We start from the raw sequence: 18,634 nt of genomic DNA, 5'->3' as shown, positions 1-18,634 counted from the left end.
CATAAGGACCGAAAGGTTGTTACTATGTCCCTGTCTAAACCTACACTATACATAAGGACCGATAGGTTGTGACTATGTCCTGTCTTAACCTACATTATACATAAGGACCGAAAGGTTGTTACTATGTCCCTGTCTAAACCTACACTGTACATAAGGACCGATAGGTTGTGACTATGTCCCTGTCTTTACATATATTATACATAAGGACCGAAAGGTTGTTACTATGTCCCTGTCTAAATCTACACTATACATAAGGACCAATAGGTTGTGACTATGGCCCTGTCTTAACCTACACTATACATAAGGACCGATAGGTTGAGACTATGTCCCTGTCTCAACCAACACTATACATAAGGACCGATAGGTTGTGACTATGTCCCTGTCTTAACCTACATTGGGTGAGGTCAAATCTCAGAGTTAACTCTACACCTAGATTATCCAAGTGTAATCTCTGTGAAAAGTGTTAACCTGAACCCTAGACACCAAGTTCAGGTTAACACCTTGGTGACACCTGGGTTACACCAAGATTACACTTGAATAATACTTTCCTAACACCTTCTATATACTTTACTTCTACATGGGCAAGGTGCCAAGCCTGGCAAATGTCAGTGGTAAATAATCCATGCCACAGTTACATAATGATGTTAGTTTCACTTGGTTTCCTGGTTGCACAGGTCTGGCACTTTGCCCATGTTGAAGAAAGGTTGAATTGGACTATGCGTAGATCTTTAGTGTAAGTCTGTCATCTGAGCAGTCATCATGGACGGAAAGGGGAAGAAACGCTTCCAGTGGACACTCGAGAAGAGGATGCAAACTCTTGAGTACATGATTGATCACCATGAGGCATTTCGTCGTGCCAAGAAGAATGCTCTGGTCCAGGAATTTTATGCAGCAGTAGAGAACTACGTTGGTACCCACGCCGAAGTGGTTGAAAATATGCTTAAGAACCTAGGGAAGGAATATCGAGATGCCATCAAGACACAGCAGGCTTCAGGGGCTGCAACAGATGATATGCACCCTGGTTTAAAACTCAAGGACTCTCGTGAATTATTTGAACTTTTTGACTCTTTCCATCGACTTTATTATCCGAAGGGCGGGGCAGCCAGACCTGCAATTGTTATGACACCAACCGGCATCACTAGGCCAGGATCTGCAACGAACTCCCGACCCCAAACCCCTAGCGATGAAAACTGCAGCATACCAGATGACCGCGGTGTTGTCATCAGCTCAGATAGGAGTACTCCATCCCCTTCGACATCAAGGTCTGGAACGCCAACTGTTCAGGCAGGAACCGATGCCAGTACCAGTGCCGGAAAAAAACGTCCTGCTTCACAAATGATGCCCCCGGTGACCACAGGAAAGAAGGCCAGGGACGAAAGTGATTTCATGAACTCTTCTGTGCAACATCAAGAGCAAACTTGTGACTTGATGAAAGAAATCAGGGATACGCTCCGTGAACTTGTGTACGAGATTCGTTTATTCCGTGCTGCTGTGTTGGAGGAGAGAGGAATAACCATTATTGAACAATTACCTGATACCGACTAAATTACAGTCCCTACTAACCCGCTCAATACCGGATTTTTCAAGCACCGAGTCCCGTCATACAGACAAGACTCTTTTTATGCAATTAATTACCATGATTGCTGAGTGAACAACATTTTATTGATGAAAACAGTTACAGAAACTGCGATTTGTCACGCTAACAGCAAGGAATTAGTTTTAGTTAATTTTATAGATGGCTCTTTATAGTGGTGGCTTGATCTATACTACACCCACAAAACAGAGAGGTACAATTGTTGTGTGATAACAGACTATTTTGTTTCTTCAGTTCTAGCCATGACTATTCCATCATATTTTTGGTTCAGGATTTGTTTACAAGTAGTGACATGCCACAGATTGGACAGCCAAGTAGGCTTCTCTTTCAGTTACTAAATTGGGGATACTAAGAATAAGCAATCATTTTCAGTTATTTTACTTTTGTCTTTGTCTTTCACATATGGTTCAAGCCAAGAAATTGGTGTAAAGGTTGTGTAACACGCATGTTGCTACAGTGCATTTTGATGGAAAAACAGGGCCATATTTCGCAGCGTACCTATTCTCTTTTAGCTGATTGATCCTCCATATCAGTTCAGTACATCCGATAGACCTCTCAACTATTTGACGGAGTCGAGTGCATCTGTTGTTAAAATCTAGTTGTTCCTGTCGAAGATTATTTCCAGTAAAAGTAATCAGCACAGATCGGTGCAGGTTCCTGTAGGCAGGATCACCAAGCATAACATACTCCTCTGGAAGTTGATCAAGGAAGTCGAACAATTCTCGAGACCACTCGGCCGCTGTTTTGTCGTGCGTCGATCCAGGTACTCCGCTTATAACGTGTCTTACCCTGCCAAATCGATCTACAACGTACTGCACGTTGATGGAGTCGCAACATTTCCCCGGCCTCCCACAGTAATACGCATCACCAGCCCTATCAGGCTTTTGGATTTTCACAATAACGCCGTCTATGAAAAGAATCACTTGTCGCTCAACTCCGTCGATATCAACCAGAGGCTGGGCCAGTTGATCAAACTCATCCTGCTCAGGGAATGAAATATGACGCGCAGCTATGTCAAAGAAAAAGTCAGAAACCTCAGTCACATGTAATATTGCAGTTGGCTTAGCATAACCAACAGCATAACCGACCTGTCTGTGAGAGCCTCCTGAAGCGAGGTAGTGCAGAAAAGTTTTCATTCTTCTTGAAGATGTACTTGCGTTGACTTGGCCATTCCCCTGGTGATTAGCCTGCCTCCATCCATGAAAATAATCAACAAGGTGATCAAATTGTTCTTGGTTGAGCCTCATATGCCGCTCAATCGGTTCTCCACTGTAGGCAGGCGTTCGAATAAAGTTCTCTGCTCTTCTATTATGTCTTAAGGCAACAACTTGAAACATAGGAATCGCAAACATGGCTGCCTTTGTAACTCTGAGAATTGACCTCTCACAGGTGTTAACCTCCAGGAGGTACACGATCTGTAATGCATTTTGGCCACTTCCTCAGATTAAGGGAACACCTGAGCGATCAAAGTGTTCCTAGGTGTCTACCAAGTGTTAACTTAGTGTCAACTCGGTGTTAAGAAAGTGTTAACTAGGAGTCAAGTGAGGAGGTCAAATCTCGGGGTTTTGGAACACTTTCTTAACACCTGGTGTTAACACTGTAAACTCTGAGATTTGACCTCACCCACTATACATAAGGACCGATAGGTTGTGACTATGTCCCTGTCTTAACCTACACTATACATAAGGACCGATAGGTTGTGACTATGTCCCTGTCTTAACCTACACTATACATAATGTCCTATAGGTTGTGACTATGTCCCCGTCTTAACCTACACTATACATAAGGACCGAAAGGTTGTGCATATGTCCCTGTCTTAACCTACACTATAAGGACCGCAATGTTGTGACTATGTCCTTGTCTTAACCTACACTATACATAATGGGTGATATGAATAAAGAGAAGTTAATGCTTTTATCTAAAACTCCATTTTACACTTGGCCTTTCTGTACAAAATTGAAGTAAAAGCATTTGCTAGCCTTTATTCATATCACCCAATGACCTATAGGTTGTGACTATGTCCCCGTCTTAACCTACACTATACATAAGGACCGAAAGGTTGTGACTATGTCCCTGTCTTAAACTACACTATACATCAGGACCGATAGGTTGTGACTATGTCCCTGTCTTAACCTACACTATACATAATGACCTATAGGTTGTGACTATGTCCCCGACTTAACCTACACTATACATAATGACCGATAGGTTGTGACTTTGTCCCTGTCTAAACCTACACTATACACAAGGACCGATAGGTTGTGACTATGTCCCTGTCTAAACCTACACTATAGATACGGACCGATAGGTTGTGACTATGTCCCTGTCTTAACCTACACTATACATAAGGACCGATAGGTTGTGACTATGTCCCTGTCTAAACCTACACTATACATAAGGACCAATAGGTTGTGACTATGTCCCTGTCTTAGCCTACACTATACATAAGGACCGATAGGTTGTGACTATGTCCCCATCTTAGCTTACGCTATACACAATGACCGATAGGTTGTGACTATGTCCCTGTCTTAACCTACACTATACATAATGTGTAATATGAATAAAGAGAAGTAAATGCTTTTATCTCAAACTCCATGTACATTTACACTTGGCCTTTCTGTACAAAATTGAAGTAAAAGCATTTGCTAGCCTTTATTCATATCACCCAATGACCTATAGGTTGTGACTATGTCCCCGTCTTAACCTACACTATACATAAGGACCGAATGGTTGTGACTATGTCCCTATATTAACCTACACTATACATGAGGACCGAAAGGTTGTTGTTCTGTAGGGACTGTATATTGATTAAGGATTCTAAAATACAAATTCATCGCACGTGCTCTCATATCTCGCCATTGCTCGTTGTTGTCGTTACACATAAAACCGTCTCAACCTAATACACAACACTCCCCCCTGAAAATCGAGGAGGCGAGATTTTCAATAACACAATGAACCTAACCCGCCGTAAGGCTTAATTCTGAGAAATGTATGCTGAACACAATAGCTCCAAAATGCAAGACCTAGCATACATAAGTAAACAACTACACCTAATTCTATACCCTATAGAATATACCGTCAAATAACTCAAATACACATAATGACAAATCTAATGCTAAGAGTATTCCCCCCATTTACCAACCTGGGAAATGTAAATTACAACCTTCTGGTAAGAAACTCTGATGATGATATACCTAGTAATAGTAATAATAGTATACTAATACATGTAATCAAAATGTTAAGAATTTTGACCCCTTGATAGAGATTTGGCAATCAGTTGACATGCATGTATCTGACAACTACGACTGAGTAACCAAAACTCAACTCCAATTTTTGTATGTCACTCTGGATTAAATGTCTATTCTGCGGGTTCCAACAAACGCAACTTCTGAATAGGCCTTCTCATCAATCCTCTCTTGGTTTTCACTGTGACTGACCTAACCAACCCGTCTCTTCCTGGGTGTGTGGCCATCACACGTCCTAGTGCCCCATCTAGTTTTCTGATGTTGTCCTCCGCCACTAGAACGATGTCTCCCTCTTGCAGATTATCTCGTATCTCTGTCCATTTTGAACGGCGCTGTAATTCCACAAGGTATTCACTTGTCCACCTTTTCCAAAACTGTTTGGATATCCTCTGTTGATAGGCCCATCTCCTTTCAAGTGACAACTCTGGCTTGTATACAGATGGCAGCAACTGCAGATTTCTTCCTATGATCAAGTGACCAGGGGTTAATGGAAGAGGATCCTCCTTGTCAGCCGAGATATCCGATAAGGGTCGAGAATTGATTTGAGCTTCTGCATCAGTGAGCACGGTCTGAAGCTCGGTAAATGTCAGGCTGGCCTTTCTGAGAATCTTTGAGAGAGCTCGTTTTACACTTCCAACAAGTCGTTCATAAAATCCTCCATGCCATGGAGCCCTAGGAGTTATGAACTTCCACTCGATTCCTTCCAGTCGGAGTTTATCCTTGATTCTCGCATTGTTGTGGAACAAACGGTAAAGCAATGAAGCTGCACTCTCAAATGTTTTTGCATTATCGGAGTAGATGGTACAACACTTTCCACGCCGATTCATCATGCGTCTCAATGCTTGTAGGAACTCCTCTGTTGTCAAATTTGCTGTCAGCTCTAAATGCACTGCCCTGGTGGCCATACATGTGAATATGAGGATGTAAGCCTTGTTGCTTCCAGCTCCATGTTTTCCACTGACATGTACTTCTCTAACATAGAGTGGTCCAGCATAGTCCACTCCAATGTTGGTAAATGGTGGCGATACATTAACCCTTTCCTCTGGCAACGGCGCCATTTTCTGCTCTAATTTTCTGGCACTTCTACATTTCTTACATGGTAGGACTCTGCGAACTTCCTGCCGGCCACATACTAACCAGTATTTGCTTCTCAAGTTAGACAAGGTTTGAACAACTCCTGTGTGTCCAAAGATGATGTGATAGTGGATTATCAACATTTCCACAAATCTATTGTGATTAGGCAATATGATGGGGTTTCTAAGCTCATCTGGCAGTAGTGCTTTGTGTAGTCTCCCCCCAACACGGAGTAACTTCAGTTTCTCATCCCATATCGGATCAAGCTGTTTCAAGCGGCTATTTGCAGGAATCGAAAGATTATTCTGTACTGCATGAATTTCCACTGAAAATGCTTGTTCTTGAGCCCAACGTAACCAATACAACTCCTCTTCTCTTTGATCAGTGAGAGTCAAGATTGCATTTTCTTCTCGAACATGTTGCCCATCTCCTGTCCTCACTCGGTACTTTAAGCTTCGGACTCTATTCATCACTCTCAGAAACTTGTGGTAACTCTCATATTTCTCCACTAGTTTCAGCTGCTCACTTTTGGTTTGGTCAGTTGTTTTCTCTTTGACTTGCAGTGCTGAGAAAGTCTTGGGTTTTTTCTTCTGTTCAGCCAATTCCAGTTCAGCTGTGTCAATTCGCTGTTTTGGCCAACTTTCTTCTTCTTTTCTTAGGAAGTCTGGCTTTCACCACCAGAGTTGCGAGTTAACAAAGCTTTCAGCAGAACATCCTCTCGAGCATAGATCAGCGGGGTTAATTTTCCCTGGCAAATGACTCCACTTCCTAGGTGGTACTAGATTCTGTATCTCACTCACGCGATTGGCAACGAACGTCTGCCAAGTGTAGGCAGGTTTGCTAATCCAGGCAAGTACTACTTGTGAGTCAGTCCAGCAGTGTACATCCTCTATTTCCAACTTGATTTCACGTTGAACGTAGTTTACCAAGCGTGATGTGATTAGCGCAGCCATGAGCTCTAGCTCTGGTAAGCTTCTCTTCTTTCCAAGTGGTGACACTCTAGTTTTAGAGCACAGTACAGCTGTGTGCACTCTCCCTGTTGGCAAGTCCTCAACCCTGACGTAAACTACTCCTCCATATGCTGCTACACACGCATCACCGAAACCATGCAGTGTGAATCTAGATTGAGTGAAGCTCTCAGGAACTATACATCGCTGGACCTTTATCTGATCCAGATCAGAAACTTGCTCCTTCCAACGTACCCAGTTCTGATGAAGTTCATCAGATAACTTCTCATCCCAGTCAGTACGATCCATCCAGGACTGTTGGAATAGCCGCTTGGCTACCAAAGTGAACGGTGCTAACAAACCCATCGGGTCGTAAATTCGATGAAGTTGTTGTAAAACAGTCCTACGAGTTTCACAGGGTACATTTTCCATCGTCTCGCAAAAGGAAAACATTAGTACGTCCTCTTTAGGAATGTACTTGATCCCCAACGTTTTTGTAGTAAATTGTTCCTCAGTGACGACTACTATACCACAGGCAAGATCTGACTCCTCTAATCCAGCCAAAGCTTCTGGTTTGTTGGACACAAATTTCCTGAGTGGGAATCCTCCAGATTTCAAGACTGTTTTCATGTCTACTGCTAAGCTTGCTGCTGCTGTGTTATTGTCTTCTCCAGACAGTACATCATCCACGAAAATATTTTCTGTTATTTTATCAGTAGCCTTTGGGTATTCCTTTGTCTGTGTGAGTGCATGGACCACTACAGTTTTGATACTCGAAAATGGAGATGATTTCAGACCAAATGTTACTGTTTTCAACCTGTAAACATCAGGTTTTTTACTAGTGTCCATGTCACGCCATAAGAATCTCTGTAGATCTTGATCTCCAGTTTGCATGCCGATTTGAAGAAACATTTTCTCTATATCTGCTACAAGCGCTACTTTATGTTTTCTGAAACGCAAAAGTATGGCAAGTGGGTCGGGCTGCAGTGCTGGTCCACTAAACAATGTGTCATTTAGTGACACCCCCTCTGGTCCTTTGGCGGAGCCGTCAAACACAACACGCACCTTTGTGGTTGATTTATCCATTCTAACAACAGGGTGATGAGGCAAGTACCATATTGCTTGCGCTTGTTTCTCCAATTCCTCAACTTTCTCGGCACGCCCTTTATCAACTAACTCTTGGATCTGTTCTTGGTAGGCCTTTCCCAAGTCTGGGTCCCTCTGTAATCTTCTTTCCAACCCCTCGAGACGTTTCTCTGCTAAGGTTCGATTTGATTCTAAAGACTTGTCCTTCCAGTCCGGATGGCGAATCAAACCTGTGACGTAATGACCATCTACGAGTTTGGTATTATCAAGATGCTGCTGCAATGCATCAGTCTCCAATTCTGTGGCTTGGTGCTTGACCTCATTAGGTAATATTCCCAAGTGTTCTAGGTCCCAATGTCTGGCTGCAAAGTCAGTTTCATTCTCCAAGGAAAAACTCTATGACACGTGTTTACCATACCAATCTTTCCATGTCGTTGGTTTGGCTCCTCTACTGGGCAGATACCTGAAAGTACCCATCCAAAATGACTCTTTGTGGCAGTTGGCATTCCTGGTGGTCCAGTTTTTCTAACAGGCAGTAAGATGTTTGTGGTATCCTCTAGCCCCAACATAACATCAATTTCAGCCGATTCACGGGGGTATGTGTCTGCTATCTGCAATCCCTGTAAGTGTTGCAGCTTTGACAAATCTACTCTCACGCAGTTGAGGTCCATGCTAGGCTGATCAACTGTGTAGGCCTCTATCTCAAATTCCTCACCTTTCCAATTAGGAATAGCGCTTGATAGATGAAACTTAACTCTCTCTGTTTTCAATCTCATCTGGTTACCACCGGCTAGTGAAAATTCTGCCTCAACCTTGGGTCCTCGCAAGTCCAGTTTTCTTGCCATCTTGTTACTTATGAATGATACACCGCTGCCTGTATCAAATAAGATTCTCGCTACTGAAATTGCTCCTCGTGATTCGATTCTTGCTAGAGTGGATTGAATCAATATCTCCTTTGGACCTGTAATGGCCTTGACAAGTCCTACACTCTTGGGAACCTCCGTTTTTTGACGTAGACCTTGTACTTGCTCTTCTTCCGGTAGCTCTGGCTCACGATCATAATGGATCAAGGTATGATGTTTCTTCCCACATCTCTGACAGTGTCTTGAATTACAGTCTTTGACATAATGCGAAGCAAAGCAGTTAAAACAAAGTTTTAAACTCTTGACCTTGTCTATGCGATCACTGACACTCATGGCTTTGAAGGTCTGGCACTGATAAAGTAGATGTGCTTCTTGGCATACAGGGCACTTGGGAGTTCGACTCTGCGTCTTCTGTTTTGATTGTCCAGCTTTAGGGTGACTTGTAGCATTGACATTCAATGCATATGCACTTGGCTTGCCATAACTAGTACTAGTATGTTTTTTCTCTGGTTTCTGTGAGTGTGAAGTACTACTACTTGTGGTTGGTCGCTTTCCCCCCTCCATTTCCGTCCTTCGGGTAACTTGCAGGGCGTCGAGTAGCCTTTCCAGTAAGTCGGGAAATTTCAGAGGCAAAGTCGACTTTGTTTTTGCCTTCAGCTTTTCGCCATCCCACTTTCGCAACAGTGTTTTGGGAATTTTGGGCCTGACCAATGCCGTGAAAATCCAACTTGTTTCGTCTAGTTCACATAGAGCCTCGGTTTTCTTTAAAATATAATTCCATGCTGACACAAGCTTATGGCAGAATGGCTCCATGTCTCGGTGCCTCCATGTTGGCTATCTCGATTACAGCCTTCTGCACACAACTCTCCACGTCACCATACTTGCTTTCTAAAACTTGGAAGATGTCTTGGTAATCAGGATCTTTCATACCCGCTACTAACTTTCTACACTCGCCCTCTAGTAATGTAATGGTAAAGTGCGCCTTTACACCTCCGAATAACCTGGCTTCGCCAACTCCGCTTCTAACAGCTCTCGCCATTGATCGAAGAAATGCGGGTCGCCGCTAAATTTTGGTATGGGTAGCTCTCTCTTCTTCTTGGTCAAAGTTGACAAGATGGTTGTGAGCTGCTCTCCTGATATTCCATTGTTCATGGATTTAAAAGCCTCTGCTAAACCCTTTGTTAACACTTCAATGTTGCTCTGGCTACTATGATGGGATCCTTTGCCTTCACTCTCACTCCTCTCCTTTGTCGGCCTGAACCAGTCTTTCTCCAACCTCTGGATCTTGGCATCACAGTTGAAGTACCTCTCTCTATAGTCTTGCTCATCTTTATCTTCTCTTCTCCTCTGGTCGTCAGACATAGCGTTCAGCCTCTCCTCGTTATCTCTGTGATAATCCACTTGGTCTTGAGTATCTTGCAAGTCCATGTAGGCTGACTTCAACTGTTCTCTGGCAGACATGGCTGCCCTCACTTTAATCTCATTCTCGGGTGAACGGTCATCATCGTCTAATGCTGGAAGAACATCATCATAATATCGGAACAAGGATTTCTCCAACTTGGTGTATCTCTGCCGATTGATGCGCCTCCTTTCCAATAGGAATTCAAGCGTTGCTGGCTCAGCAGCCACACTTTTACCCTTAGTAGTCGCCATTACATGTATGTCAGTGATTTTAGGACAGATGAAGCAGTATTGATAATTTTTAAAACAATTATTACGTTAACGTAACCCACTTGAGAACTTAACCCTCACTATTTGTGACCTGGTAAAACTTTGAGACTTATAATAAATTGGTATACCGAGGAATGCTAAACCTTGTAGTAATTACCATAAAAAGACCATTGCATATTGCACCAAAATCACTATCTACTCATGAAAACCACTGAGATTTGAACTGAATGGCAATCTCAAGACTCATATAACCACTTTGACTATAAAAGTACAATGTATAAACACACGATAACTCAACACTATACAAACATGGTCACCTCTTAAGTATTGTGACAGCGTCACTTTATCTTAAGGTCAATAATTAGTCACAGTATTTACTATGATTATTCTATGAAATACAAATGTAGTAAAACCAAACTGTAACTCAAACACTCTTGAGAATCACTACCGGTAACCGTTTTAAATAAAATGCAACTCTAATCTACATGTAATCCATATTAAAATTGAATACCTGTATCATGTATGCCTCAACATGGCAGATGCCAGATTCAGTAAATACCAATAAACACAACGTGGCACTTATACTCTTGACACTCACTGAAAGAAACTCTGATGGCTCACACTCAACTCAGATTAGGCTGACTAAATCCTTACTTTTAGATTTATCAAACCGTTACCTGTTAATGATTACCAAACATACACTAACAGTAATACCTCTGTAAAATGCAAACTCAGTATTTGGCATAAATTTAACACATGGTAAGACAGGACACTTATACTGAAAGTGAAACAAGAAGTCAAAGACTTAAAACTCAGGGTAAGAAAGAATCACCTTTTTGGATTCATACGTGGTTGAACTCATACACACTGCAGTAAGTTTGACATCTTTTAGTCAAAGCATCAACTCATAATTCTAGGGGAAAGCTAGAAAACACTCAGATACGAATTTAGTCAAAGTACACGCAGATGTCCTCCACAACTCAGTCTTAACTCAGCGACAAGACGTATCTGCATAACTCGGCGATGTCTGGAACAGCGACGATTCTCACTCATGTAGTCGTCAAGATTCCTGGTCCTCATAGATGATGCATCTGTGCTGGGAGCTGCTCAGCAATGTACGACAACTAACGGATGCTCGAAAAGCACGTGCACGTGGAACTCAGGAACTCGGGTTTTCCACAAACTACACGCTAAAGACAGTCCGACTCACTCTGCTCAGGCCATGCACGAATTGTCATTGCATGGGTTGGGTGAATCCTCGAAAGACAAAAGAGAAAGTCACACCCTGCACCTCTGTCAAGGCTCAACTCAAAATTCGTTTTTTCGGATGCACAACTCTCACAATGTCAAATTACTCATTTGTATTGAGTACTGTTGATCACAGTGTCCCACCTCAGGTCCACCGTACTACTCGACTGCACACCGCACAACTCCGGAGTGCATGAAAGACAACATTTTGCAACCACGTGCATTGGATGCCTGTATATGCTTAGTGCATCAATAGTGCATCACTGCGATCACTGCCACTGCCGCGCCGGCACATCGGATCGATTGGCGACTGTCCTGATCCGGTCGGAGATACCATAATGTTCTGTAGGGACTGTATATTGATTAAGGATTCTAAAATACAAATTCATCGCACGTGCTCTCATATCTCGCCATTGCTCATTGTTGTCGTTACACATAAAACCGTCTCAACCAAATACACAACAGTTGTGACTATGTCCCTGTCTTAACCTACACTATACATAAGGACCGATAGGTTGTGACTATGTCACTGTCTTAACCTACACTATACATAAGGACCGATATGTTGTGACTATGTCCCTGTCTTAACCTACACTATACATGAGGACCGAAAGGTTGTGACTATGTCCCTGTCTTAACCTACACTATACATAAGGACCGAAAGGTTGTGCATATGTCCCTGTCTTAACCTTCACTATAAGGACCGCAAGGTTGCGACTATATCCCTGTCTTAACCTACATTATACATAAGGACCGAATGGTTGTGACTATGTCCCTGTCTTAACCTACACTATACATGAGGACCGAAAGGTTGTGACTATGTCCCTGTCTTAACCTACACTATACATAAGGACCGAAAGGTTGTGACTATGTCCCTGTCTTAACATACACTATACATAAGGACCGAAAGGTGTGCATATGTCCCTGTCTTAACCTACACTATAAGGACCGCAAGGTTGTGACTATGTCCCTGTCTTAACCTACAATATACATAAGGACCGATAGGTTGTGACTATATCCCTGTCTTAACCTACACTATACATAATGTGTGATATGAATAAAGAGAAGTAAATGCTTTTATCTAAAACTCCATGTACTTTTACACTTGGCCTTTCTGTACAAAATTGAAGTAAAAGCATTTGCTAGCCTTTATTCATATCAACCAATGACCTATAGGTTGTGACTATGTCCCCGTCTTAACCTACACTATACATAAGGACCGAATGGTTGTGACTATGTCCCTGTCTTAACCTAAACTATACATGAAGACCAAAAGGTTGTGACTATGTCACTGTCTTAACCTACACTATACATAAGGACCGATAGGTTGTGACTATGTCCCTGTCTTAACCTACACTATACATGAGGACCGAAAGGTTGTGACTATGTCACTGTCTTAACCTACACTATACATAAGGACCGATAGGTTGTGACTATGTCCCTGTCTTAACCTACACTATACATAAGGACCGATAGGTTGTGACTATGTCCCTGTCTTAACCTACACTATACATAAGGACCGATAGGTTGTGACTATGTCACTGTCTTAACCTACACTATACATAAGGACCGATATGTTGTGACTATGTCCCTGTCTTAACCTACACTATACATGAGGACCGAAAGGTTGTGACTATGTCACTGTCTTAACCTACACTATACATAAGGACCGATAGGTTGTGACTATGTCCCTGTCTTAACCTACACTATACATAAGGACCGATAGGTTGTGACTATGTCCCTGTCTTAACATACACTATACATAATGACCTATAGGTTGTGGCTATGTCCCTGTCTTAACCAGTGTCACAGGTTGTGACAAGTCACTTCCGAAATTCCTTGTGTGTCTTTTACATGCTTTGTGGAGGTCAGCTCCGGGACTCCTGGAGACACACATTAGCGATTTTGTAAGAAGAAAGTGAGAAGATTTATTAAAAGAAAACGTTTATATATTTTAATTACGGTGTTGTTCGATTGAACTAAGTACCAGACTGACACCAGTAACAATCGGAGGTTCTACCGAGATTAATAAGATAATGATAGACTGTAAAAAGTAGCCTTTGAAGGTGAAAAGCTTGTGTCGATCTCGCGAAATGAAGTCACGATTTGCGAGCCTCGTGGACTATAGACAGTGCATTTCGCCATATATTGAACTGTGTTGCTGCCGTGTAGCAGGGAAATTCTGTCCCTGTATGCTGATGTACAGTATCCATGTACATGAAGTGTGTGCAATGCCTGTGCAGTGCATGAAATCCAGGGTGATGATGGTGACTCATTGACTGACTGGATCTAGTGCTATGTTGAGATACTTGTATTGTTGTTGTTGCTGACCAGCTCGTCTTTGCTGCTGATGCTGCCTGTTGAAGTCCTGTTTGTTTACTGACCTGTTCGTTTCAACAATATCATATAGTTTAAGCACCGTTTTGTCGTGATTTTCGAGGTCTAATCTCTGGACTCTTGTGGTGTAAAAATTGTCATTTCACTGCAATCATGTCGCAGGATAACGAGGACTGGGAAGAGAATCCGGACGTCGAGGAATTCTGGAATGAGGAGGTGATTACGCGTGAGAATGTGGAATCTGAAAACGAAAAGTTACGTAGAATGATAAAGGCCATGGAGACGGTAGAAAAGGCGTCGAGAACAAGGAGCTGCGACAACGTCTGGCGGACCTGGACAGGATCAGTGGTGGAGGTGGGGCTACAGTGTCCTCATCGTCAACACATGAACCGGATCTGCAGAAGTTGCTGAAACGAGAGTTCAAGATCCAGGGGCAGATTGGGAAACCGGGCGAAAAGGAAAAACTGTCTTTCTCAAGTTTAATCCATCAAATAGACATTGGTCTAGACAAAGGATATTCGGAGAGAGAAGTGGTCGCAGCAGTGGTCAAGTGCATTTCAGCTGGGTCAACGTTCCGTTCGTACCTAGAAGGAAAGGGTTATGTTTCTTTGTCATCTCTAAGGAAGGTTCTCCGTACATACTACAGCGAGAAGGAGCCGACAGCGCTCTACAAGGACCTGGTGAACATTTGTCAAGGTGAAAAGGAAAGTGTCCAAGAATTCATCTTTAGGGCAATGGACTTGAGGCAGAAGGTCTGTTTTGCCTCAAAGGAGGCTGATTCCTCTTTAGTTTATGATCAAAAGCTGGTTAAAAACATGTTCCTTCATGCAGTGGCCACAGGTTTACGTAACACTAGTATCAGTCTAGAGTTAAAATCCGCGCTTGAGGATCGAGACATAACTGACGAGAAATTGTTAGAAGCCCTACATCATGCAACAGCCAAGGGGCAAGAACGAGAAGCGAAAGGGGCTGGCGTTAGTCACAGTACATGTACCGCTGGTGCAAAAGCCAAAGTGAACGCCACCACTGGTTCAAAGGATCCTGAATTTGAAAAGCTTAAAGCGGAAATGAGTCAAATCAAGGCTTTAGTCACGGAGGTCAAAAATTCTTTGACCACTCGCTCTGTTCCTGAAGCTTCTGGCACTAGTAAGAGAAACACTGAGACAGGTGCCAAAAAGTCAAATACATTTAGGCAAAAGAAATTATGTGAAAAGTGTCAACAGGCAGGTCAATCTGAATGTGACCATTGCTGGGCCTGTGGTTCCGGTGAACATTTCTCCCGTGGCTGCAGGAAGGGAAACCGGAGAGGGTCTTCCCGACGGGACACGGTGTAGGCCCGGAATCTGTTTGTAGTCAGTCCCATGCAGAAAAGACGGAATTTACAAGTTCGACTAGTAGTAGAATTTCTGACAGTGGTGCTTATATAAGTAGTGTATGTGAGTCAAGTATGAACATGTGCAATATTAAGAAGTATTCGAAATTGGTTTCATTGATAGGCAAGCAGTGTCTTATCAGATGCCAGTTTAATGACGTTGCTACAATTGCACTTTGGGTTACAGGGGCGCAGGTGTCGATAGTGTCACAAAAATGGCTAAAGGATAACCTGCCCACCACAGAAATCAGAGATATAGTTGAATTGCTGAATGAGCCTTTAGAGCTGAATGCTGCAAATGGACAGCAAATTCCATACTTGGGATGGGTGGAACTGGATTTGAAACACGTAAGGAGCACTGAACATGAGCCTGAGTCTCATACCAGTACTGATAAACCTTGCATTCGGGTCCCAATTTTAGTCAGCACCAATGACATTAGCTATCCAATCATAGGTTACAATGTGATTAAGGAGATCCTAAAGGAATGTAATGCTGACTCTGATGAATTGAGATGTTTGTTTCCTACAGTGAAAGAGAAAACTCGGGTGGAACTTTTGTCTGTTTTGCAGCAGGGTCCTACTAAGGATAGTTTTTTAGTCAAAACTGGTAGGAAGGACATTGTAGTAGGTCCTAAGAGCGACCTCAATGTAGTGTGTCGTGTACATGCAGGGCCAGTTATCAAGGAAACTCCAGTGCTGTTTGAGGGATTTGACGTGGTTGATGAAAGTAATGAACTCAGTGAACTTGTAATCCCAGCCTCTGTTGTGTCATTGTCTCAAGGTTCTTCATCAAAAGTTCAGATATTGGTGAATAACCCTACCAATCGTACAGTTCGACTCAGGGCAAAAACTGTTCTCGGAACTGTTAGTTTTGTCAAAGCGATTTATGAATGGGATGGGTCTTACCCATGTGATTTTGATAGTGATTCTAAGAATGCCAGAGTACACACAGTTGATCTGGGAAGTCATGTGGATGATAGGAACGATAGTAGGAATAGTATGCATGCATCCGATGATAAAACTTGGTTGCCTCCAGTGGATTTGAGTCATTTAGAACCTGAGCAGAGGGTCAAGTTCGAGGACATGCTAAGGGAATGCAGTGATGCCTTTGCTAAGGATGAGTCTGACATTGGTTGTATGCCTGGTTTGCAAATGCATATCAAACTCAAAGACCCTACCCCATGCAACCAGCATTACCGAACTGTGCCTAAGCCATTATATAAAGAACTCCGTGAGCATTTAGAGGATCTCATCAGGAGGGGGATCATGCGCAAATCAAACTCGAACTACTCATCTCCGCTAGTCTGTGTTCGCAAGCGCTCGGGAAAACTCCGAGTATGTTGGGATTACAGGTTACTCAACTCCCGATGTTACCATGATCGTCATCCAATAATGAGAATTCAGGACATTCTTGACCTTTTGGGTGGTAACTCGTGGTTTTCTGTGTTTGATTTTGGTTTTGCTTACCACCAGGGATTTTTAGACGAGGAATCGCGTCATCTTAGTGCTGTGGCCACGCCGTGGGGTCTGTATGAATACCAAAGAATCGCATTTGGTCTCCAGGGGGCGCCACCAGCATTCCAGCGTCATATGTTCACTATGCTTGATGAACTAAATTTCAAAACTTGTATCCCATAATAGGATGATGTGATAGGTTTTAGCAAGACGTTCGACGACCATGCTGACGATGCACGTCAGATTTTGAAAAAAGTTATCAAGAGTGGGGGAAAGCTCAAGCCGTCAAAATGCAAGATATTTCTGCGCCAATCACGTTTCGTTGGTCGTTTGGTATCCGAGGAAGGGTATACTGTTGATCCTGCAGATACTGCCGCAATTCAGGCCTTGAAAGAGAAAACACCAGAAAACATAGGACATTTGCGAAAACTGCTAGGTTTCTTGGGGTACTATCGATCTTTTGTGCCAAATTTTGAAAGCCAAAATGTTGTATGATCTGCTGAAAGTGACTGAATCGAAAGTACCAAACAGTAGTAAAAAGACTGACTCTCGGACCAAAACTGGTCAATTACCATCTAAAACCCCCTTGAAATGGTTACCTGTGCATCAGAATATTCTTGAAGACCTGTTAGACAACCTAGTCAAACCACCTATTTTAGCTTTCGCTGATATGGAAAAGCCATTAATTCTCAATACAGATGCTTCAGCGGATGGGCTAGGTTGTGTTTTGTACCAAGGAACAGCAAGGACAGCTTCGTGTGATCGGATATGGGTCCAGAACTCTTTCCCCAGTTGAAAAGAACTATCATATGCACTATGGAAAACTTGAGTTTCTTGCTCTTAAATGGGCGGTAACGGACAAGTTTCGAGACTATCTATTCTATGCGCCAGAGGTAACAGTCTTTACAGATAACAATCCTCTCACCTATATATTCACTACCGCTAAGCCGAATGCGACTGGCCACGGGTGGATGGCTGAACTCTCTCAGTTTCCATTGGCATTGAAATATCGCCCAGGCAAGCTCAATATCGATGCTGATACCCTGTCTCGTTTGCCTATGGACATGTCTAAGTACATAAAACAATGTACAGAAACTGTACATCAGAAGGATGTGTCCGCTACACTGGAAGCTATGCAGACCAGTAAGAAGATGGGATCAGATTGGGCAACTGTAGTTGCAATTAACCCAGTTCTTTTAGCTGAGCACTCACAGTCAATCTCTGCAATGTCTCGTGATGACATTAGGACAAGTCAGGAGAAGGATTTAGTCGTCGGTCGGGTACTGAATCTCATGAAAGTCGGGAAATTGCCAACTTCCAAAGTTCGCCGTCAGGAAAGTCGCAGGGTTCAGGTTTTACTCAGGAGTTGGAATAAACTTGAGGTAGACAATCACGGTATTTTGTGGCGTAAGTGGATGTAAACAGTTGGTATTGCCGGAAAAGTTTCATTCTCTAGTTTACATAGAATTGCACAAGGAAATGGGTCATTTAGGAGCCGATCGAGTTGTGAATTCGGCTAGGGACAGATTTTATTGACCTAATATGCAATCAGACATTGAACACTTCATCGCTAAAAAGTGTAGTTGTCTGGTGAACAAGCGACCTCAGTTGCCACCGAGGGCACCACTAGTGAATTTCAAATCGTCTGCTCCTTTTGACTTGATATCTTTAGACTTTCTCCATCTTGAACGGAGCAAAGGTGGTTATGAGTATGTCCTTTTGCTCGTGGATCATTTCAGTAG

General features: G+C 42.8%; 3 protein-coding genes across 3 annotated transcripts; all 3 read right to left on the bottom strand.

The window, feature by feature from the left end:
- Positions 1–962: 962 nt before the first annotated feature.
- LOC135497693 (uncharacterized) lies at positions 963–2,730 on the bottom strand. Its single transcript, XM_064787526.1, has one exon. The coding sequence runs from the start codon at positions 2,728–2,730 to the stop codon at positions 2,002–2,004; it is 729 nt and encodes a 242-aa protein (XP_064643596.1). The 3' UTR covers positions 963–2,001.
- A 2,222-nt stretch (positions 2,731–4,952) lies between these two features.
- Positions 4,953–5,897, bottom strand: LOC135497692 (uncharacterized). The gene has a single exon (XM_064787525.1). It carries the CDS (start codon positions 5,895–5,897, stop codon positions 4,953–4,955), a length of 945 nt encoding a protein of 314 aa, XP_064643595.1.
- A 687-nt stretch (positions 5,898–6,584) lies between these two features.
- Positions 6,585–9,373, bottom strand: LOC135497691 (uncharacterized). Its single transcript, XM_064787524.1, has 2 exons — positions 8,410–9,373; positions 6,585–8,308 (listed from the first exon to the last, which is right to left on the bottom strand). The coding sequence occupies exons 1-2, from the start codon at positions 9,371–9,373 to the stop codon at positions 6,585–6,587; spliced, it is 2,688 nt and encodes an 895-aa protein (XP_064643594.1).
- Positions 9,374–18,634: the final 9,261 nt, after the last annotated feature.

Source organism: Lineus longissimus, chromosome 13 (assembly GCF_910592395.1).
Source record: "Lineus longissimus chromosome 13, tnLinLong1.2, whole genome shotgun sequence".
In the NCBI taxonomy this organism is placed as follows: domain Eukaryota; kingdom Metazoa; phylum Nemertea; class Pilidiophora; order Heteronemertea; family Lineidae; genus Lineus; species Lineus longissimus.
The sequence above is the reverse complement of the archived record's forward strand: the minus strand, read 5'-3'. Positions and strand labels throughout refer to the sequence as shown.

Excerpts from the sequence above, each read along its gene's own strand:
- LOC135497692 (XM_064787525.1), bottom strand. The coding sequence starts at position 5,897 with ATGGCGCCGTTGCCAGAGGAAAGGGTTAATGTATCGCCACCATTTACC.
- LOC135497691 (XM_064787524.1), bottom strand. The coding sequence starts at position 9,373 with ATGGAGGGGGGAAAGCGACCAACCACAAGTAGTAGTACTTCACACTCA. Across the intron at positions 8,309-8,409 it reads TTTTGGATGGGTACTTTCAG|CCAGACATTGGGACCTAGAA; the intron begins GTATCTGCCCAG and ends CTGACTTTGCAG.
- LOC135497693 (XM_064787526.1), bottom strand. The coding sequence starts at position 2,730 with ATGAAAACTTTTCTGCACTACCTCGCTTCAGGAGGCTCTCACAGACAG.